Consider the following 24,299-nt stretch of genomic DNA (forward strand, 5'->3'; position numbering starts at 1 on the left):
ACGCTGTCAACACGAGGCAGGTCTGGCAACTTTGGAGAGGGAAACGTTTGATGTTTCAGGCCAGTGACCTTTCGTCAGGACTGATGCCCAGATATCTGCACACCGCTAATTCGAGCCTTCTGAGCATTTCTGACTTTAATCACTCCAGCAGTGGGAGCTGTGTCTTCAGCTGCCTGGACCCTGAGTTGTGGAATTCCTTCCTTAAGCCTCTCCTCTCTTTTAAGATGCTTCTTAAACTTACCTCTTTGGCAAAGAAGTCGGACATCTGCTGTAATATCACCTTGAGTGGCTCAGTGTTTGTAATACGTGACAGATTGGCGACCACCAGGTTTGAACAACAACAAACTATGAGACTATCTACACTATATACAGAGTGCTAGGATGTCCTACCGACTTCTACAGCTCCAGGAAAGATTCTGCCTGGAAAACCTGCTCTCAGCCCTCTGGGTCCACACGCTACGGCCCAGCAGGCCAATCGGGTCACATAACCTTTCGAAACATTGCCCCTTGAAGGAGCCTGCCTCTAAATCCTCCCCTTTTAAGTCCCTTACTACAACATATTATAAAAGGTTATATAATTTACAAGGCAACATCAATAATAAATATTTTTTATTTTTTTTTAATAAACAATTTTATTGAGGTAGTTTTTGGCTTTGTAAACAGTTACAGACATCAACAGAAAGAAAGCAAACAAGGCAAAAATATGCAAACATCCACGTACTTTCAATACTTCAATCGTAACATACTGCACAAGCCCGCTCCTCTCCCACCGGTACCACCCGCCCATTTATCCCTCCTACTCTACTCTACTCTACCCCCCCACCCCCTGCTGACGCTCACTCTCCTGCAAAGAAGTCAATAAATGGTTGCCACCTCCGGGCGAACCCCTGTACAGATCCCCTCAAGGCGAACTTAATTTTTTCCATACTCAGAAAGCTCGACATGTCCGCAAGCCACAACTCAGTCTTTGGGGGCTTTGAGTCCCTCCACGCCAATAGTATTCGTCGCCGGGCTATCAGGGAAGCAAAGGCCAAAACATCGGCCTCTTTCTCCCCCTGGACTCCCGGGTCTTCCGAAACCCCAAAAATTGCCTCCCCTGGACCCATCGCCACCCTTGTTTTTAGCACCCCCGGGACATGATGCTCGCAAATCCCTCCCAGTACCCCCTAAGCTTAGGGCATGCCCAAAACATGTGAACGTGGTTCGCCGGTCCTCCCACGCACCTAGCGCATTTGTCCTCTATCCCAAAGAATTTGCTCATCCGAGCCACCGTCATGTGCACCTTAAATTGAATCAGCCCGAGCCCGGCACATGTCGCGGTCGAATTTACCCTACTCAGGGCCTCTGCCCACAGCCTGTCCTCCATTTCCCCGCCTAGCTCCTCCTCCCATTTAAGTTTCAGTTCCTCCGTCTGGGACCCTTCCTCCCTCATGAGCACCTTATAAATATCAGAGACTCTACCCTCCCCTTCTTCCCCCCTAGAGACTATTCTGTCGAGGATCCCCATTGGCGGGAGGCGTGGGAAAGATGGGACCTGTCTACGAACAAAGTTCCGCAACTGTAGGTACCTAAAATCATTTCCACTTACCAGCCCAAATTTCTCCTCCAAGCTCCTCAAACTCGCAAAGCTCCCTTCCAGGAACATATTGCCCACCCTTCCCACCCCCGCCCGCCGCCATACTCGGAACCCCCCATCTATACTCCCGGGGGCAAACCGATGATTGTCGCAGATTGGCACTCAGACAGACGCCCCCGTCTCCCCTACATGCCTCCTCCACTGGCCCCATATCCGAAGGGTCGCCAACACTACCGGGCTGGTGGAGTACTTGGCCGGCGGCAGCGGTAGAGGAGTCGTGACCAGGGCTGCCAAGCTGGAGCCACTGCACAAAGCCGCCTCCACCCGCTCCCAAATAGACCCCGCACCCACCATCCACTTCCTTATCATAGCGATGTTGGCCGCCCAGTAATAATGAATCAGACTCGGCAAAGCCAGCCCTCCCTCGCTGCGGTTCCTCTCCAGCATCGCCTTCTTCACCCGCGGGGATTTTCCCGCCCAGACAAAGCTCATGATCATCCTATTAACTCTTTTGAAGAAGGACTGTGGGACAAAGATCGGGAGGCACTGAAAAACAAATAGAAATCTAGGGAGGATTGTCATCTTTACAGTCTGCACCCTCCCTGCCAGCGACAGCGGGAGTGCATCCCATCTCCGAAACTCTCCCTTCATTTGCTCCACCACCCTGGCCAAATTTAACTTATGCAGCCTGCCCCAGTCTCGTGCCACATGGATTCCCAAATACCAGAAATTTCCTCAACCAGCCTAAACGGTAGCCCTCTCAATCTGTTCTCCTGGCCCCTTGCCTGGACCACAAACATTTCACTCTTGGCCGTATTTAATTTGTATCCTGAAAACTGGCCGAACTTCCTCAACATTCCCAGTATACTTCCCATCCCGGCCACTGGGTCCGACCCGTACAGGAGCAGGTCGTCTGCGTAAAGAGAGACCCTGTGATCAACCCCGCCCCTCACCATCCCCTTCCATCCCTCTGCGGCTCTCAGCGCCATCGCCAGCGGCTCTATGGCCAGCGCAAACAGCAGCGGGGAGAGCGGGCAGCCCTGCCTGGTCCCTCGGTACAGCCTAAAGTACTCCGGCACTTCTCTGTTAGTCCTGACGCTGGCCCTCGGGGCCTGATATAATAATTTGATCCAGCATCATGAGCTTTGTTTGGGCGCATGGGACCCCGAGGGTGAAGAGGGTCTTCTTGGAGCGGGGTAGAGATGGTGGGGGGCTGGCGTTACCCAACCTCTCGAGGTATTATTGGGCGGACAATGTGTCGATGGTGTGCAAGTGGGTGATGGAGGGGGAGGGGGTAGCATGGAAACGGTTGGAGATGGCGTCCTGGTAACGGCACCGTGGCCATTCCCTCCTTCGAGGTATACCACGAGTCCGGTGGTGGCGGCTACCCTCAAGATTTGGGGGCAGTGGCGGCGACACAGGGGGGAAGTGGGGAGCTCGATGGAGGCTCCGTTGAGGGGGAACCATCGGTTGATGGGGGAACATTGATGGGGGGTTCCAGGGTTGGCACAGAGCGGGCATCAGACAGCTGAGGGACCTGTTTATTGATGGGAGGTTTGCAAGCCTGGGGGAGTTGGAGGAGAAATTTGGGCTCCCCTCGGGGAACATGTTCAGGTATCTGCAGGTAAAGGCGTTTGCTAGGCGGCAGGTGGAGGGATTCCCTTTGCTTCCCGCGAGGGGGGTGATTGACAGGGTGCTTTCAAAGGGGTCTGGGTCGGGGATGGGAAGATATCTGATATCTGCAAGGTTATGCAGGAGGTGGAGGAGGCGTCAGTAGAGGAGCTAAAGGCTAAGTGGGAGGAGGAACTGGGGGAACAGATCGAAGATGGGACATGGGCTGATGCCCTGGAGAGGGTTAATTCTTCCTCCTCATGTGCGCGGCTTAGCCTCATCCAATTCAAGGTGCTGCACCGGGCCCACGTGTCCGGGTCTAGGATGAGTAAGTTCTTTGGGGGAGAAGACAGGTGTTTCAGGTGCTTGGGGAGTCCAGCGAACCATGCCCATATGTTCTGGGCATGTCCGGCACTGGAGGAGTTCTGGAAGGGGGTGGCGAGGACAGTGTCGAGGGTGGTAGGATCCAGGGTCAAGCCAGGCTGGGGACTCGCAATTTTTGGGGTTGGGGTGGAGCCGGGAGTGCAGGAGGCGAAAGAGGCCGGTGTGCTGGCCTTTGCGTCCCTAGTAGCCCGGCGAAGGATCTTGCTCCAATGGAAGGATGCGAGGCCCCCAAGCGTGGAGACCTAGATCAATGACATGGCGGGTTTTATTAAGCTAGAGAAGGTCAAATTCGCCCTGAGAGGGTCGGTACAAGGGTTCTTTAGGCGGTGGCAACCTTTTCTCGACTTTCTGGCTCAACAATAGGGTACTGGGACAGTAGCAGCAGCAACCCGGGGGGGAGGGAGGAAGGGGGGGGGAAGGGGGAAGAGGGAAGGGAAAGGGGGGGAAGGGGAAAGGGAAAGGGGGGGGAAGGGGGAAGGGAAAGGGGGGGGAAAGGGGGGGGGAAGGGGGAAGGGAAAGGGGGGGGAAGGGGGGGAGGGGGGGAAGGGGGGGGAAGGGGGGGAAGGGGGGGAGACGATGACTGTGTTTGCTATTTAATTTTAATTTATTTTTAAGTTCTCTTGTTGTTTACTGGGTTTGGGGGGGGTGGGGGGATGTGATACATGCGTTGATATGGTCTTGGGGGTGTTACAGTTATTATGGGGTTATACTGTTGCTTTTCATTGTTTGTTGTCATATTTTCTGTAAAAAATTCCAATAAAAATTATTTAAAAAAAAATAAAATAAAATAATTTGATCCAATCCACCAGTCCCTCCCCGAACCCAAACCGTCCGAGCACCTCCCATAGATAGTCCCACTCCACCCGGTCAAAGGCCTTCTCGGTGTCCATCGCCACCACTACCTCCACCTCCCTGCCCGTCGGGGGCATCATTATCACATTAAGTAATCTTCTCAGGTTGGCCACCAGCTGCCTACCTTTCACGAACCCCGTTTGATCCTTCCCAATCACCTCCAGTACGCAGTCCTCCATTCTACCCGCCAGTACCTTTGCCAGGAGCTTGGCGTCAACATTAATCAGGGAGATTGGCCTGTAGGACCCGCACGCCTCTGGGTCTTTACCCCGCTTCAATATCAGTGATATAGTGGCTTGCGACATTGTCGGCAGCAGGGTCCCTCTGTCCCGTGCCTCATTGAAAACCCTCGCCAAGACCGGGCCCACCAGCTCAGAAAACTTCCTATAGAACTCTACTGGGTATCCATCCGGCCCCGGGGACTTCCCTGACTGCATAGCCTTAAGGCCCCCCAATACCTCCTCTACTCTAATCGGGGCCCCCAGCTCATCCACTCGCCCCCCACCTCCTGTTGGGAATGCCTGCTTAGTACGAAGAAATCTATCCTGGAATATACTTTATGGACGTGCGAGTAAAACGAGTAGCCCCTTCCTGTCGGCTGTCTGGCTCTCCAGGGGTCCACTGCCCCCATTTGCTCCATAAACCCTTTCAGCTCCCTTGCCATTGCTGGGAGTCTACCCGTTCTGGGACACGACCGATCCAAAGTCGGGTCAAAGACCATGTTAAAGTTCCCCCCCATTATTAGCCTGCGAGAGTCCAGGTCCGGGATCTTCCCCAGCACTCTTTTAATGAAGTCCACGTCATCCGAGTTCGGGGCATATATATTCACCAGCACCACTCTTCTCCCCTCCAGTCTGCCCCGTACCATCAGGTATCTGCCCCCCCTGTCTGCGGCTATGCCCTCAGCCTCAAATTGCACCCACTTGTTGATCATGATTGCCACCCCTCTGGACTTCGAGTCCAAGTCCGAGTGGAAGACCTGGCTAATCCAGCCCTTCCTTAGCCTGGTCTGGTCAGACACTTTCAGATGTGTCTCCTGCAACATAATTACGTCCGCCCTCAGAGCCCGCAAGTGCGCGAACACCCGCGCTCTCTTAACCGGCCCATTCAGTCCCCTGACGTTCCAGGTGATCAGCCTGGTCAGGGGGCACAACCCCCCCCCCCCCCCCACCCCCCCCCCCCCCCCCCCCCCCCCCCCCCCCCCCCCCCCCCCCCCCCACCACGCCGGTCAGCCATAGCCTTTCTCGGGCCGGCCCCCGGCCCGTGCGTCGCGCCATTCCTGACCCGCCTGTTGGCTGCCTCAACCCTCAACCTCCTTTCCAGTGCCTATTTCAAGTCCCTCCGACGTCAGCAGAACAACCCCCCCCCTCCCCTAACAACATCCCCGATACCCCCACCCCTGCCATCCACTGGCTGTGACCCCCCCCCCCGCCCCCCCACCTGACTCCCTTGACTAGCCAATCTGCTAGCCCGGTGACTCAACACTCCGGCGCCTTCCTGTCTCATTCCCATTGTTTCCCCGTCCTCCTCCCCACTCCCCGGCGCCCCATCCCCCTCTCCAACCCACTGGAGCAAACTCACTGGGGTCCACCCGGCCGCCCCTGCCTCGCCTGCACTCTGTGTGCCCCCTCCAGCTCCGGCGGGCGCGGAAAGGCTTCGGCCCCCATCAGCTGCATCAATAGGTCTGCTACAAACGCTGCAGCATCAGCTCCCTCAGCCCCCTCCGGGAGGCCGACCATCCTCAGGTTGTTCCTGCGGGCTCTATTCTCCAGCTCCTCCACTCTGTCTAGCAGTCTTCTCTACCGCTTCTTCAGCCCGTCAACATCTAGCGCCGCAACCGTCTGCGCATCCGCCTGCTCCTCCACCGCTTCTCCCAGCTCCTTAACTTTAACATCCTGGGCGTCCAGCCTCTGGTTCAGCTGATCCACCGCTTTCTGGATTGGGTCCAAGCTGTCCCACTTCAGCGCTTCAAAACTGGACTTCATTACCTGGAGCATGTTATCCAGCGCCTGCTGGATTTCTGAGTCCGGGGTCCGTTGTCCGCCATCTTAGGTTCCAGGTAAGTTTCTTCAGGTCCTTGTCTCTGTCCCTTTTTCTCTCCTTCCTTCTGCCTCCTGGACTCCTGCTGTTCCATGTGCCGCAGCCCGCTCCTCAGCACTTTCGCTGCCGCCTTCCTTCAGCTCCGTGGTCCTGCTATCGCAGGAAATCCACCCCTAAACGCCCGCCGGAGTGAGAGCCCGCCGAATGTGCGACTCACTCGGACATCGCCGCCACCGGAAGTCCCAATAATAAATATTTTTAACACAGTTCATGATAAACACAGTAGCTCAACAGGTTGTGACCCAGCAGTAGAGACCATCTCAGTTGGAGTCTCAGAAACCTAAGTTTCTTCTTGCAATGTGTGTCCAAAAATAGCAGCAACACTTTTACCCATAAATGGGCTTCCGTAATCGACATGAACTCCACCCAAGGCCGACCTGGCCATTCCCAAGGGTGCATTGGGGCTGCAGTTGGTAATTACTGTTGCAGTTGTCATTGAACGCACTGCTTTACCATTCCTTCGATATCGGTGTCTATCCCAGGCCACAAAACTCTGAACCAACATCGTCACCTTTCACATTCCAGTGTGGCCATGTGCAGTTCATCAAATAATAGCTTTCTTCCAGGTGGTTCTTACGACCACGCTCGCTCCCCACAGGACATCACGGTTCTCACAGCTAAGTTCATCTTTCCTTTGCCGGAGTCAGATTGGGACCAAACGGAGGAGGCCTCCTGCACGGGGACCTCTCACCGTGCGCTGACCACTGCACCACTTCCAGCCCCCCCCCCCCACACACACACTCCAGGGGCCCGGTGGTAGTGATCACCCTAAGTACATGGAAACAGTTTAGACGCCATTTTGAACTGAGAAAGATGTCCACGGGGCCCCCATCTACAATAACCACAGGTTCGCACTGGCAGAGATGGACGCTACCTTTGGGATGTGGGGAAGGGACAGAGAAACGCTGGCGGTAGAGGACATGGACGTGAACGACAGACTGGCGACCTTGGGGGAACTCACTGAGAAGTGCCAACTCCCAAAACAGAACAAGCTCAGATATCGTCAGCCACGTAACCTTCTCCGCAAGGAGACAAAAGAGTTCCCCCAAAGACCCACGCACACACTGCTGGACACGATGGTGGAGCTGGACTGGTTAGGGGACAACAAGTGCGGTGGCATATACAGGAGGCTCATGGAAAAGGTTAGAACTCCACTGGATGAGACCAGACGAAAGTAGGGAGAGGAATTGGGCACGGAGATAGGGGGAGGACTCTGGATTGAGGCACTGCTCAGAGTCAACTCCATCTCCTCCTGTGCCAGGCTAAGCCAGATGCTGCTGAAGGTGGTGCACAGAGAACACCTTACCAAGACACGCGTGAGTGGGTTCTTCCCAGAGGTGGAGGACAGGTGTGAAAGGTGCCGGGGGTCAACCACACCCACATATTCTGGTCATGCCCTAGACTCAAGAGAATTCTGGACGGCCTTCTTTGAGGCTATGTTCAAGGTGATGGGAGTCAGGGTGGAGCCTTGCCCGTCTGTGGCAGTCTTCGGGGTATCAGAGCTCTGGGAAGGGAAACAGGCGGACGCCTTGGCCATCACCTCGCTGATTGGCAGGTGGAGACTTCTGCTCGGATGGAAGTCGGTAGCACTGGCCCGGGGCTTGGAATGGCTTGCAGACCTGGCCGAATTCATGAGGCTGGAGAAAAACAAATTCAAAATAAGAGAGTCCAAACAGAGATTCCACACGACATGGAGAAATTCACAGACTTATTTGTAATGTTCTTTGATTAAGTTGATGTTGAATCTTGATGTGGTAATGTTAAGAAAGAACATGAGACAACAAAACTATTTATCACAAACACAATTCAATATGATCATGGCTGATCCTCTATCTCAATACCATGCCCCCAGATATCTGGGCGTCTGTAGAGTCTAAAAATCTATCTGTTTCCTTCTTAAATGTACTCAATGATTTGCTCTCCACAGCCTTCTGTGGTAGAGAATGCCACAGGTTCACCACCCTCAATGACCCTCAGTCTTAAATGGTCTACCCTGTATCCTGAGACTGTGACCCCTTGTTCTAGACCCTCCAGCCAAAGGAAACAACATCCTTTTAGCCATTCTGTGCAGCCCTGTCAGAATTTTATACGTTTCAATGAGATCCCCTCTCATTCCTCCAAGTCCCAGAAGATACAGGCCCAGTCGACCCGACCTCTCCTCATCCGACAATCTTGCCATCCCAGGGCTGGTAAACCTTCACTGCACTCCCTCTCTGGCCAGTATATTCTTTCTTAGATAAGGAGGCCTATACTGCAGATGTGGCCTCACCATCAAAAGTTACGAGACAGAACACTGTGCTAGCCTTCAAAACTCAGACTTTTCGGCACCCGAGAGATCGGTGGGACTCGGTTCGATTGGTTGGCTGGTGGCCAATGAATTAACTAAAAGGCAATCTGCCCAGTAACAGGCGGTGATTGAGTCCTACCTGTTGGGATGATTTTCTAGGAGCCAGGGAAAATGGTTGGTTTTGGGGATGCTCAAAGGAAGGACCCGGATTCGATCCCGGCCCCAGGTCACTGTCCATGGGGAGTTTGCACATTCTCCCCTCGTGTCTGCATGGGTCTCACCCCCACAACCCAAAAAGATGTGCAGGGTAGGTGAATCGGCCACGCTAAATTGGCCCTTAATTGGAATTGGTACTCTAAATTTATTTTTTTAAAATGAGAATGATTCCTCACAGAAGTTCATCAGAGATAAAATCTGGTAGAAAACCAAATTCTGAGAAGTCCAAGGACTGAAAGTATTCCTAAAAAAGAGGAGTCCAAATCGAATAGTGATACCATTGATGAATATTCAGATTTGGATTCAGAATGCAGGCAATCAGAAAAGACTGTCTGCATTACACGAGAGACAGAAATTGGAAGAAATTTTATCGAGCGGGTCCTCTCCAATTTCAGGGGAATTCAATGCTCAGCCCCACCAGTGTGGCATGTCTGGTGCCACATAAGTTACAGATAAGTACTCAATGGACTGAAACTCTGCGTTATTGGGCGGCACGGTGGCACAGTGGTTAGCACTGCTGCCTCACAGCTCCAGGGTCCCAGGTTCGATCCCCGGCTCTGGGTCACTGTCTGTGCGGAGTCTGCACGTTCTCCCCGTGTCTGCGTGGGTTTCCTCCGGGTGCTCCGTTTCCTACCACAGTCCAAAGATGTGCAGGTTAGGGGGATTGACCGTGCTAAATTTCTCCTTAGTGGAATAAAGTTTTGAGGGACTGAAACTGCTTTTTCTGTCCTGCTCTTCGTCTTCTTCAACTGGCCACAAGATGGCCTCCTTTCCAAAGTAATGGGCTCCATGCAGCGGCAGGGAGGAGCCCGAAACTCAGAGAGAGAAAACTGAGATTGCGATGGAACGTGGTATTTGTGCTCTTGGCCCCGGACACCATGTCCCACATTCAGGAAACAAGCTTCCCCATGGCCAGTTTGCAAAGATAAAGGAGTCTGTTTGTAAATGATGCAGAGATAAATCTTTTAATCAAACCCACGACTTGATTGTTGACCCGAAATCCAGCTAAATTGCTGGATTGCACCCCCCAATAACGCAGAGTTTCAGTCCATTGAGTACTTATCTGTAACTTATTGGCCAGACATGCCACACTGGTGGGGCTGAGCATTGAATTCCCCTGGCGCAGTGGAATCTGTGTCTGAGCACTGCTCTGAATTCCACTGACATGTGCGCAGGGTTGAAATCTGTTTTCAGTGCTGGAAGAGGCAAAATGCAGTCCCAATTTGCAGCGGAATCTTCCGCTGCTTCAGAATGGAGCAGTTGTACCAGCTTTCTCCGTTGGTTTGAGGCCAGTTACCCAGTTCAATCAGAATGAAGCCCTCGCTCATCCCCGCTCTCTTGTCAGGAGAATGATTCCAAAACAACAACATGCATTTGTATAGCATCCTTCATCTAGTAACTATCCCAAGGTGCTTTGCACGAGTTTTATGAAACAAGATTTGATGCTGAGCCATATTATAATAGCTGAATCAAAGTTTGGTCAAAGGAGCTAGGTTTTAAGAGATATTTAGAGAAGGGGGAAGAGGCAAAAAGTTGTGGTGGGAATTCCGGAGTTTAGGGACGAGGCGGCTGGAGGCACGGGTGCCGGGGGAGGGGGACAAACAAAATTAGGAATTCACAAGAGGCACAGAGGTTAGCACTGTTGCTTCACAGCGCCAGGGCGGGTTTGATTCTCGGCTTGGGTCACTGTCTGTGCGGAGTCTGCACGTTCTTCCCCGTGCCTGCGTGGGTTTCCTCCGGGTGCTCCGGTTTCCTCCCACAATTCCCAAAAGTTGTGCCTGTTAGGTGAATTGGACATTCTGAATTCTCCCTCTGTGTACCCGAACAGGCGCCGGAATGTGGCGACCAGGGGCTTTTCACAGTAACTTCATTGCAGTGTTAATGTGAGCCTACTTGTGACACTAATAAAGATTATTATTATTTGGTACAGAGGCCAGTGTCTCCTTCATACCTCAGGTGAGTTGTCATTCTTCATCATTCTTCATGGGATGGTTTAGTGTTAGTGTTAAACGGATACTTGAAGAAGGTGGCAGTTATGGCTCAATGTGTTGCACTCTGACCTCTGTATCGGAAGGTCCAAAGATTCAAATCCCACCCGAGAGCCTTGAGCACCATATCAAGGTAGGCCCTCTGGTATAGTACTGGGGAATGTTGCATTGTTGGAGGTGTCACCTTTTGATCGAGACATTAAAGCCAGGCCTTGTTCTTTCTTCTCAGGTGAATGTGAAAGATCCCATTGTGGGGCTATATTGAAGGAAAGCTGGGGAATTTGCTCCTGTGTCCTGGTCAATATTTATCCCTGGACCAACATCACTAACACTAAATGATCTGGTCACTATGTCATTACTGCTTGTGGGACTTTTCTCTGAGCAAATTGACTGCACGTTTCCTATAGTCCAGCAGTGACTCCACTTCCAAAAGGTACTTCATTGGCTATAAAGGGTTTTGAGAGGTTGTATAAATTGCTGGAGCAATCCAAGTCTTTCTTTAATGTTTTACTGTGGCAAAGGGTTCAAATTCCAAGTGACATAAATCTGAAATGAGAAGGTTAGGAATTAGGAGGGGAGCCGATTACAGCTTTGCCCACCCAAAGGTTAAACGCATGTTAGAACAGGTTGTCACGGTCACAGTCACAGTCACGGTGAAAGGGCAGCCATTACGTGACTTGGGTAGGGCGGGAACAGGAGAGTTTGCCCCAGTATCCTGGGTTAATATTTATCCATGAACTAATATCATTGATTAAAAATCTGTCTGGTCACTATCACATTGTTGTTTGTGGGAGCTTGTCCTGTGCTGCATTGGCTGTTTTGGGAGGTCCTGAGGTTGTGAAAGGCGCTATATGAATGAAACTTCATGATGAGTACGGAGGTTAGTGGTCACCAGTGGTCTTTGATGTGCTGGGTGTGCTGGGTCTGCGAGGACTGTGTTTACCATAGCAGTGAGAGAGACATGCTTCCAACACTTGGAGAAATGCAACTCTATTTTATTGAACCCTTAACTATTAAACATACTTTAACTATGTGTTGAAACTATGCTGAGTTGACTGGAGACCTGAGGCTAACCTGACCAGACTATCTTACTACCACATGGTGGATGTTCTAGTTGTTGCTCACGAGCTCTGGCTGTCTCAGAGGCTGCAGCCCAAGAGAGCGGGAAAACTAGTGCCCTCTAGCCTTATAGTGGCCGTGTCCCGTCTGGTGATTGGCTGCTGTGTTCTGTGTGTTCATTGGTCATCCTGTGTGTCAATCAATGTCTGTCTGTGCACCATCATATACTTGTGTGTATATTATGACAGTCTTTGGGTTGTTTCAATCATATTTGTATCGCTCACCATAGAAGGATCCCACACATCACTCACACACTCCAGGATTAGATGAACAAATGTTTAGTAAGCTAAAACTCTGACATTTTTGTTGCAATGTCAAATATTTCTCCCCGGAAATCTGGGAACCCTGTTTGTTTTGGATGTTATCGACTGAATGTGGAAAGCCCATTGAAGATTGATTTTTAAGATGAACGCCCAGATATGATTGTGTTTCTACCTGTTTTGGAGAATTTGATTACAGAACTTAAAGCTGTCTATGAGTGGATCCTTTTTGGTGGTAATGCACATGACATTGCAGTTTCTGACATTAAATGCTATCTCCCATTGGTCCTGCCATTTTTGAAATTTCAGACCATCTTGCAGTACGGGGTGCGATTCAACACCCAAAAAAACAGTGTCCCGTTTTGGGCATGTATAGCAGGGTGTTCCTCGGCGTCTGCAGCACCAAGAACGACCCGCGATCAAACAGGACTATTTTTATTTTGGCCACGGCAGGGAGCGCCCTGCCAAGGCTGTACTTACATCATTTCCTACGTTTTAAAAAAATATAAATTTAGAAGACCCAATAATTATTTTTTCCAATTAAGGGGCAATTTAGCATGGCCAATCCACCCACCCTGCGCATCTTTGGGCCGCAGGGGTGAGACCCACACAGACACGGGGAGAATGTGCAAACTCCACACGGACAGTGACCCAGAGCCGGGATCGAACCTGGGTCCTCGACGCCGTGAGGCCACAGTGCTAACCACTGCACCACCGTGCCGCCCTTATTTCCGATGTTTTTAAATGCCGTCCCAATCTCTTGTCAGCACAGTGGATAGCACTATCGCTTCACAGCTCCAGGGTCTCAGGTTCGATACCTGGCTTGGGTCACTGTCTGTGCGGAGTCTACACGTCCTCCCCGTGTCTGCGTGGGTTTCCTCCGGGTTCTCCGGTTTCCTCCCACAGTCCAAAGACGTACAGATTAGGTGGATTGGCAATGCCAAATTGCCCTTAGTGTCCAAAAAAAGGTTGGGTGGGGTTACTGGGTTAGGGTGGAAATGTGGGCTGAAGTAGGGTGCTCTTTCCAAGGGCTGGTGCGAACTCGATGGGCCAAATGGCCTCCTTCTGCACTGTTAATTCTATAATCTATGATTTCTCCACCCCCCCACCGTGGCCTCTGGAATTCCCCCCAATTTACCTGTTAGAGGGCCCTCAAGCTCCCCCTCACCCCACCTCATAAGAGCAATGCACCCACTGGCCTGACCCCTGGCACAGGCAACCTGGCACCTGGTCACTTTGGCACTGCCAGCCTGACACCAGACACTGCCCCTGCCAGTGCCCTGGTGGCACTGCCATGGTGTCCATGTGGCAGAGGGGGTACCAGGGTATCAGCCTGCCCAGAGCCTGACCACCCGGGAGCCTCCAATGGCCTGGAATTTGTAAATGACACTGGTGAGAGAAACCTGTAGTTTTCTGGCTGACTTTATCCCCTTTATTGACTATCTCACAGATGTGGCTCGTCTCCAGTGGTCTGGTAAGCAGTCAGTGTTGTTTGATGTTTAAAAGAGATTGGTCAATATTGGAGCCAATTCATCAGGTACTAACTTTAAAATCCAGGGCGGAATTTAATCTGGACCTGGGTTGTATTTGGATATATTTCTTGCAATAATTTCAAAACACCTGTTGCGACCATCAATTCACTCGAGACATGAGTAGAAGTAAACCGTGGCTTTAATCAACTTAGAACAGTGCCTGCCCACAAGGGCAACAGCATAGCACAGATACAAATACAAGGGCAACAGCACAGATACAAATACACTGGTGGATTATTGACATAATACATTCACCACATTCACCCCCTGTTAAAATAAATGAAGTCTGGCGGGGGTGACGGGTTCATAAGTTCAGCCGGTCCGGCGCACGGATTGTGCGCTATGATCGCTGAAGCTCTGGCATTGTTGCTGGCCCGGGTGTCAAACTCGTCCGTGCTGGCATCGGTAGTGAGGGCGGTGGTGCGGGTACAGACGTGGACTTCGGGAGCGTCTCTTCTGGAGCTTCATTCCTGTGGATCGGTGAAGGGGGGATGGCGGGGCGGGAGGGAGCGCGGGAGCCATATAGGGGCGGGGGCGCTGGTCGTGGTAGGTTGGGCGGGATATGGTGAAGGGGTGGTGGTAGAACCGGCAGACGCCAGGTTCCGCAGGGAGACCGTATCCTGTCGGTCATAGGGGTGTTCGATATAAGCGTACTGGGGGTTGGAGTGTAGGAGCTGGACCATCTCTACCAGAGGATCGGACTAATGGCTCCTGACGTGCTTTCTGAGTAGGACTGGCCCCGGTGTCTTCAGCCAGGACGGAAGCGAGGCCCCGGAGGTGGGTCTCCTAGGGAAAACAAATAGGCGATCATGAGGGGTCTCGTTTGTGGCCGTACAAAGTAGGGACCTAATAGAGTGGAGCGCATAAGGGAGGACCTCCTGCCAGTGAGAAACTGGGAGATTCCTGGAACGCAGGGTCAGTAGGACGGTCTTCCAGACCATCCCATTCTCCCTCTCCACCTGCCCGTTTCCCTTGGGGTTATAACTGGTAGTCCTGCTCGAGGCGATGCCCTTACTGAGCAGGTACTGACGCAGTTCGTCGCTCATGAACGACGAGCCCCGGTCACTGTGGACATAATTGGGGAAACCAAACAGGGTGAAGACACTATGTAGAGCTTTAATGACGGTGGACATGTTGGGGCAAGGAATTGCAAAGGAGAAGCGGGAAAACTCATCAATAATATTGAGGAAATATGTATTGCGGTTATTGGAGGGGAGGGTCCCTTTGAAATCGATACTGAGGCGCTCAAAGAGCCGGGATGCCTTTACCAGGTGGGCCTTATCTGGTCGATAGAAGTGTGGTTTACACTCCACACAGATCTGGCTGTCCCTGGCCATGGCTCTGACCTCCTCGGTGGAGTAGGGCAGGTTGCGGGCCTTGATATAGTGGATAGGCCGGGTGACCCCCGGGTGGCAGAGGTATTCGTGGATAGCCCGTAGTCGGTCATCTTGCGCGCTGGTGCATGTGCCGCGGGACAGGGTATCTGGGGGCTAGTTGAGCTTCCCAGGACGATATACCATATCGTACTTATAGGTGGAGAGTTTGATCCTCCACCTCAAGATCTTATCGTTCTTGATTTTGCCCCGCTGCGTATTGTCGAACATGAAGGCTGCCGACCGTTGGTCGGTGACGAGGGTAAACCTCCTACCAGCGAGGTAGTACCTCCAGTGCCGCACAGCTTCCACGATGGCTTGGGCCTCCTTCTCAACTGAGGAGTGCCGAATTTCGGAGGTGGTGAGAGTGAGCGAAAAAAACGCTACCGGTCTGCCTGCTTGATTGAGGGTAGGCAAACTTTGCTGAAATGTCCTTTTCTCCCGCAGCTGCTGCAGTTCGCGTTACGGGCCGGGCAGTGCTGCAGGGGGTGTTGGGACTGGCCGCAGAAATAGCAGGGTAGCCCCCCATGAGGTATTTACATTATTAGTATAACACGTTCACCACAACACCCACTTCACTTATAATGAGGTTTAGAATGTCTGGTTAGTGGTCACCATCTAAACTGGATATGTGTATTAAATCTTCTCTGGTAAATATACTGGAACATGATCACTTGGTTCTTCTGTTTTACCCCAAGGATCATATATAACTCTAATGTCTATTCTGATATCTAAAATACCCACTTCTTCCCATCTATCCCGTCTAATCCCTCCTTCCAACACTTGGTCCATAGCCCTGGATGTCAAACTGCACCTCAAGTGTATATCCAAGTACTTTCAAAATGCAATGAGGGCCTCTGCCTCTAACACTCTTTCCGGCAGCAAGTTTCAGACCTCCCGCACCCTCCCCCCTCTCGAGGTGAGAAACTTTCTGCTCCTCATAATTTTAAATCCCTCAATTAAACCCCTCCTCAGCTTCCTTTATTCTCAAGCAAACAAACCCAGACCATCAACTCTTCCATATCAGCTCAGAGTCTTCATTCCTGACAACATCCACGTGAATCTCTTCTGTACCCTCTGCAGTGTGATCACACTGTGGTTTGTCAGTAAGAGGGGAAAGAATTCTGTTCAACAAATGTAAAATTGTGAACCAGTGGTGTCCAAAATGGGGCAAGCAGGAGGTCAGAGTTTGATGCGGAGGCATAGAGGAACAGGAAAGATTTGGGACTCACAAGAGGCGTTTTACTTGGAGTCTGGATCCGCGTCTGTGCATTCGGGCTTGTCCAGTTTGTAGATGCAAAATCTTGCATTTGAAGCGGATACTACTTAGGCCAGTCAAAGCTTAAATGTAGTGGTCACATGGCTTCCTGGTCGCATTGCCAAATCTATTTGGACATATTCCTGGAGATTTTATCAAATGACCTTCCAGCCCAAACAGACTTTCTCCCAGTTTCCAACATTTTTACAAATAAACAAGAGTGCTTGTGGTGGCTCGAGGCAACACAGCGGAGGTTTCTTGCGTAGCCAAAATGGGTTTATTGAGAACAAGGAAAAGGTTAACTCTATATGCACAGAGATCTCTGAAACAGGTCTCGATGACTCCCAGGTCCACACTGCGCTACCACGGTGCTGTCGACTTTTTTTTGTATATGCCTCAATTCGGGTTCATGATTTACTCCCGACAACATCCAGGTGGCTAATCTTTAATTCCTGGACAATATGAGAGGGTTGACAAGCTTTGGTGCAAGAAAATCTGCATTGTACATGAAGCTGGCAGAAGGCAGTAATGTGAGTTTAACAAGACTCATCCTGCTACAGTTTTTGCTACACTTGTACAGGGTATTGGTGAGACTGTGTTTGGAATACTCTTTTTTAAAAATATTTTTATTCTCCTCTTTTTTCATATTTTCTCCCAAATTTACACCCACCAACAATAAACAATAATCAGTAACAAATATGTCAATCCCCATATCAATAACGATCCCATCCTCCCACCAAACCCTAAACATTAGCCCGCATGTTACATAAACAAATGACAAAAAGGAATCAGGAATCACCCATAGTCGCCATTAACACACACAGTTCCCCTTCCCCCCAACCCTCCCACCCACCCACCCGCCCCAACTAATGTGCATGATGAATAATGCCCATGAATTGTAGAAGACCCTCCATCCTTCCCCTCAGTTCAAACTTAACCTTCTCAAGAGTCAAGAATTCCAACAGGTACCCCCACCATGCCAGAGCACAGGGTGGAGAGGTTGCTCTCCATCCCATCAGGATCTGCCTTCGGGCGATCAAAGAGGCACAGGCTACAACATCTGCCTCCGCATGGGTTTGGAATACTGTGTACAGTTTTGGTATTCTTATTTAGGAGAGGATATAATTGCACTTGAAGCAGTTCAGAGAGGGTTCAGTTAACTGATTCCTGGGATGAAGGAATTGCCTTTGAAGCAAGGTTTAACAGATTGGCTGGTATCCATAGTTTAGAAGATTATGAGGTGATCTTACTGAAACATACGTGACCCTGAGGGGACTTGACAGGGTGAATGCTGGATGTTTCACCTTGGGGGAAAAGCGAGAACGTGGGCACAGCTTAGACATAAGGGGGCCCATTTAACATGAGAATGAGATTTTTAAAATATCTCTGAGAGGGATATTAGTCTGCGGAATTCTGTTCCTCAGAGAGCAGTGGAGAAGTTAATTCTTGACAAGGGAGTCATATGGTACTGGGAGTAGGCAGGAAAGTGGTTGGTGTTGAGGCCACATTTTATCCATGATTTTTCCAAATGGTGGAAGAGACTCGATGGGCCGAATGGTCTACTCTTGTTCCTGATTTGTAAGTTAATACATATATATCCACCACAGCCGCATTGCCCTTTTAACATCAGCTCATACACACAGTGGGTGCAGATTGAGATTCCTGCCCACGGGAGGAGCCTGTAGGTGGCGCAAACACTGGGAGGACCAGCCCCTGGGAGCCGCTTCCCAGGACCTTCTTGCCGGCAGCTGGTGGAGGAAACGGACCCGTAGAAACCCTGACTCGTGATTGGTGGCTCTTCCCTAGCAACCGTGTCAATGGCCTGACCAATGGGTGGCGATGTTATTGGTGTCGGGGCCGCGTTGCGATGGAGGTGCCGGCGGCTGCAGACCGCTATGTCGGGGAAGTGAAGCAGCAGATGCGGGATGGTGAGACAGACCTGGCCGCTTAAAGGGCAGTGTTATTGGCCGCTTAAAGGGGCAGCGTTATTGGCCCCTTAAAGGGGCAGTGTTATTGGCCGCTTAAAGGGGCAGTGTTATTGGCCGCTTAAAGGGGCAGTGTTATTGGCCGCTTAAAGGGGCAGTGTTATTGGCCAGTTAAAGGGGCAGTGTTATTGGCCGCTTAAAGGGGCAGTGTTATTGACAAGTTAAAGGGGCAGTGTTATTAGCCGCTAAAAGGGGCAGTGTTATTGGCCGCTTAAAGGGGCAGTGTTATTGGTCGCTTAAAGGGGCAGTGTTATTGGCCGCTTAAAGGGGCGGTGTTATTGGCTGCTTAAAGGGGCAGTGTTATTGGCCGCTTAAAGGGGCAGTGTTATTGGCCACTTAAAGGGGCAGTGTTATTGGTCGCTTAAAGGGGCAGTGTTATTGGTCGCTTAAAGGGGCGGTGTTATTGGCCGCTTAAAGGGGCAGTGTTATTGGCCAGTTAAAGGGGCAGTGTTATTGGCCGCTTAAAGGGGCAATGTTATTGACCAGTTAAAGGGGCAGTGTTATTGACAAGTTAAAGGGGCAGTGTTATTAGCCGCTAAAAGGGGCAGTGTTATTGGCCGCTTAAAGGGGCAGTGTTATTGGCCGCTTAAAGGGGCGGTGTTATTGGCTGCTTAAAGGGGCAGTGTTATTGGCCGCTTAAAGGGGCAGTGTTATTGGCCGCTTAAAGGGGCAGTGTTATTGGTCGCTTAAAGGGGCAGTGTTATTGGTCGCTTAAAGGGGCAGTGTTATTGGTCGCTTAAAGGGGCGGTGTTATTGGCTGCTTAAAGGGGCAGTGTTATTGGCCGCTTAAAGGGGCAGTGTTATTGGCCGCTTAAAGGGGCAGTGTTATTGGCCGCTTAAAGGGGCAGTGTTATTGGCCGCTTAAAGGAGCGGTGTTATTGGCCGCTTAAAGGGGCAGTGTTATTGGCCGCTTAAAGGGGCAGTGTTATTGGCCGCTTAAAGGGGCAGTGTTATTGGCCGCTTAAAGGGGCAGTGTTATTGACCAGTTAAAGGGGCAGTGTTATTGGCCGCTTAAAGGGGCAATGTTATTGGCCGCTTAAAGGGGCAATGTTATTGGCCGCTTAAAGGGGCAGTGTTATTGGCCGCTTAAAGGGGCATTGCTATTGGCCGCTTAAAGGAGCAGTGCCAAGGTGTCAGCTGGACAGCGCCAAGGTGCCCACATTCCAGGGGGAGGGTCAGGGGGGCCACCCGGCACTACCCTGACCACCCAAGGCTTCTGGTGGCCCCGGAGACCCCCCCTGGGTACCGTTCCGCCCAGTCCAGTCCATGTTTGTATGGACCAGTGCTGAAAGGCTCCTAGCTGCAGCCTCACTGGGTGGGGTTGGAGAATCGAGGGAGGCCGGTGGCTATCAGGCAGGGAGGTCTTTACTTTGGTTTGATCCCACCCTTTTGGGCGGAGGTCCGACATTTCGCAGAACTTGGGTGAATCGTGCGAGGTGCAGAAGCTGCCGGGAGGCCCGTTGGAGGTCTGTCCCGGGATTCTCACTCGCATGCATCGCAGCAACAGAATTACACCCAATGTTCCCAATGGTGGGGGAATCCAGATCTAGGGGTCATCACCCAGAGAGTGGTGAATCTGCGGAATTCACTGGCACAAAAAGAAGTCGAGGCGAAACAATGTGTAATTTCAAGAAGGTAATAGATATAGGGCTGGATTTTCCGTTATTGGGACTGTGTCCCCACGCCGGTGTCAAAACTGTGGAATTTCACACCAGAAAAACTGGTATTAAAGGGCCACATATTCCTAGCCCTGCAAGGGGCTAGCAGGGGCCTGCTGTAAATCTAGCAGCTTTTGCTGCAGATACGGGCCCCCGCACTTCCGGGTCGGAGGTTGCGCATGCCCACAGCGGTGGACTCGGACCGCGGAGCTGGACACTGAAAATAGAGCCCCCCGATCGGCCCCGCACTCGACCCTGACCACCTGCCCAAACATTGACCAGCCACGTATAAGGCTCCCCCTGCCCTCCGTTTGGCACGCCACTGACCAGGGCAGCCGTAGACCGAGCCCGCAGCCGCCACACAAGTATCCCGATCGGCAGGACTAATTAGATCCACGCCGTCGGGGGCGGAGAATGGCGGAGCGGGCCTCTGGCAATGGCCCCAGGTAGGTGTCGTGGTGTAGTCTCCGACTCTGCCGTTGTTCGGGACACGCAGAATCGGCGAACCAGCAGCGTTCCCGATTCCGTGCGGGGAAATGGGTTCTCCATTCTCCATTGCGATTTCAGCGTCGGGGTGCGGAGAATCCAGCCCATAGATCTTGAGGATAAAGAGGTCAAGGGATATGGGGAGAGAGTGGGATCAGGGTATTGAACTTGTTGATCAGCCGTGACCGTAATGAATGGCGGAGCTGCTTTTATTTTCTGAGTATGAAATTGAATTCAATCAATTTGGTAAATGTGTTGCCTCACGGCGCCAAGGTCCCAGGTTCGATCCCGGCTCTGGGCACTGTCCATGTGAAGTTTGCAGATTCTCCCGTGTTTGGGTGTGTTTCGGCCCCACAACCCAAAGATGTGCCCCTTAATTGGAAAAAATGAATTGGGTACTCTAAAATTAAACAAAACTATCTGGTAAACGTGTGCCAGCTCCAGGAAAAAATTGACCATGAGTTGAATTGTTATATGGGGATTGTTTATTTTACGGAATTGGGAATCTCTGAGTAAGGGGATTGAGGATTGTGGGGAAAGGTGGGAAAGTGGAGTTAAGGATTATCATAACAAATCCATTAAATGGCAGAGCAGACTTGATGGGCTGAATGGCCTAGTTCTGCTCCGACGTCTTCTGGTATTGAATTTAAAAAAAAATATCTTTATTCTCCATTTTCACATTTTCTTCAGTATTTACACCCCACCAACAAAAGGTAAACGGTAACGAATACAATGTCAATCCCCTTATCAACAACATCGATCCCATCCTCCCACCACCCCCCAAACATCTGACAATATAAGCATCAAATAAAACAAACCCTCCCAAGGTGGAAAAAGAAAGGAAAAAAGAAAAAGGAATCAGGAATTGCCTATGGTCACCATTGACATAAACAGTCCACCCCGCCAACCCCCCCCAATATTCAATGCCCATCCAATCCCCGAAAGAGTACCGTGAATGACACCCATGAATTGTAGACACCACCAGCCCCCCTCCTAGACTCTTCCCCTGCACTTCCTCTTGTAAACTCCTCTCCCCAACCTCGGTTCCTTCCCCCAACCTTTCACCCCGGCTAGACTCACCAAAACCTGTTCTACCAGGCTCCGATAGCCGCAGCCCCTTCCCCACCTCACTCCCGTTCACTGACCAGCTTAAACCGGCCAGCGTGGAGGCCCCCGCCCGGGTCCCTTTCCCCCTTGCCCTGCCCTAGGAAAACCAAGACATCCCCTTTAGCACACAACCCCCGAGTACACACCCAAGCCCCAAAGAATGATCATTGCAAATGAAAGTCCCATCTCTTCCCTTGTCCAAATATATACAGCATCGACTCATTTAGTACATCCACCAACACGCAGTGAAAAAATAAAGTTACATGAGGCTACATCGGTACACGACCATTTCTCAAATCTGCCACAGTCCTTCTGCCTTCGCAAACTCCCCCGATGCTTCCGCCGTCCCAAAATAAAAGTCCTTGAATTTGTAGGTCATCCTCAACTTAGCTGGATATACTATGCCGCACTGCACTTTACTGATGTACAGTGTCTTCTTCACCCGGCAGAAAGCAGTCCGCCTCCTCACCAGCTCCACCGTAAAGTCCTGGTATATGTGTATACCAGCTCCAGCCCACTGCACGACCCGCTTCTGCTAAGCCCAACCCAGGACTTTCTCCTTCACGCTATACCTACGGAAACACAGAGTTACTACTCTTGGCAGCTCACTCACCTTTGGTATAGGCCTCCACGACCGATGAGCCCGATCCAATTCATAGCAGGAGGGATTGCCCCCCCCCCCCCCACCCCCCTCCCCCAATAGCTTCGCCAACATCGTGGCAAAATACTCCGTCGGCCTCAGGCCTTCCACCCCTTCGGGCAGACGCACAATCCTCAGATTCTGTCACCTGGATCTGTTTTCCAGGTCTTCTATTTTGGCTTGCCGACCCTAGGTGGTCTCTATCACCCTCTGCGATTCCTTCCCCATCGAGGTGAGTTGATCACTGTACTGCAATAATGCCTCCTTCACTTCCTTCAGTATCTCGCCTTGCTCCCGCACCTCCGCCACTGCGCCTGATACCGCCGCCCTCACCAGGGCAATTGCCTCCTCCACCAGCACTTTCAATACCGCCCCATCTCCTTCTTCATCGCCTTCCATGTGTTTTGTGAACTGTTTTTCAAGTTCCACAGCCATCACCGTGGTCATTCCTTCTGCTGTGAGCGATGTGGCCCCCCTGGTGCTCCAGCCTCCGCTTTCCTTACAGTTCCTGCGCTGACTTTTCCACTCACCGGCGGATGTCCGTTAACCCCTTTTTTCACAGCCGTTTTTTTCCCAAGCTTGGACATTTCTCCTCCCTGTGCCTTTTCAACCTCCGTTGCCCCCGGGACCGGGCGTTAAAACTCCGAAATTCCTATTCCTGAGCGGGAGCCCTCTAGTGTGCGGCTGCCTCCCGCCCGCTGTCACCAGAAGTCGTCTTATGGTCTTGAATGGCCGACCCACCGCACTCAGCAATTTAAAATGATTACAAGCATAAAGTCCACCATCAGCACAATATTACACTAACTAGGATGAGCAATTAAAGCGGTTTTGCCAGATTACCTAGATCTCAACAACAATTGTTTTAAAACAATTCATGCGCCAACAATTCTCTTTGTTCTCTTAATTGCAATATTCATCCAACCGAAGGGATATTCCTTCACCATCAACCTCTTCATCGTTTTCCACTCTTTAAAATGCAAATTAGGCTGATACAGGTGTCATCAATAGGAATCAAAATTAAATGAACAAAAGTGTCCATTTTTTAATCAAGCACAATAATCAGTTTAAAATTATAATTAAAACAAAAGGAAATGTATTAAATCAAAATGTTGTTGCCGTGTCGATAATGCACTCCAATCCATCTGGTGGGCAGAAAAGCCTGGGGTGTACCAGCCGAGACCATGTGCTCCCTCTCGAAGGGCAACCAGGTGTGAACAGAGCCATGGAACAGAGTCAGGCAGTTCGGCTGAAGAACTCCCTTGGCTGTTTGTGGCATGGACTTGCAAATGGCCAGGTCCTAGAGCAGTCCCATCAGGAGGTCCTTTGCCTTGCTTGTCTCTGTATTGCAGACAACCAAAGAGTAGGAAAGAAATGGCGCTGGAAATTGAGGAGCAGTCCAGGTGGAAGATAGGCTGGAACATCTCTCCACCATTTGAGAGTGAATCTCCTCTTTGTAACCTTTTCCCCAGTGGTAATAGGTGCCAGAGTGCCAGGTCTGCTATTATAGCTCCACATTGCTGATGTCATCTGGGACACATTCATCGCTAATGGAATAGAGTATAAAAGTAGGGAAGCGCTGTTGCAATTGTGTAGGGCATTGTTGAGACTATATCTCACAGTTTTGGTTCCCTTGCGTGAGGAAGGACTTAAATGCTTTAGAGGCGTTTCAGCGAAGGTTCTCTCGATTGAGTCCAGGGATGAAGAGCTTGTCTTTTGAAGAGACATTGAGTAGTTCAAGCCCATACTCACTAGAGTTTAGAAGAATTAGAGGAGATATAAGTAAGGTACATAAGATGGTAAAGGGGATTGACAGGGTAGACGTAGAGTGGATGTTTCCCCTTGTTAGACATTCTAGAACGAGAGGTCA

At 51.1% G+C, this 24,299-nt stretch overlaps 1 protein-coding gene across 1 annotated transcript in view; it reads left to right on the top strand.

Annotated features, from left to right (window-relative positions):
* The first annotated feature begins 18,329 nt into the window (after positions 1-18,329).
* Positions 18,330-24,299, top strand: part of LOC119979455 (MORN repeat-containing protein 1-like) — a 261,776-nt gene continuing 255,806 nt past the window's right edge. Inside the window, exon 1 of the mRNA XM_038821709.1 lies at positions 18,330-18,484. Coding sequence (XP_038677637.1) covers positions 18,424-18,484 — 61 coding nt within the window. The 5' untranslated portion in view covers positions 18,330-18,423. The remainder of the gene's footprint in view (positions 18,485-24,299) is intronic.

The sequence above is a fragment of the Scyliorhinus canicula genome, chromosome 16 (assembly GCF_902713615.1).
Source record: "Scyliorhinus canicula chromosome 16, sScyCan1.1, whole genome shotgun sequence".
Lineage (NCBI taxonomy): Eukaryota > Metazoa > Chordata > Chondrichthyes > Carcharhiniformes > Scyliorhinidae > Scyliorhinus > Scyliorhinus canicula.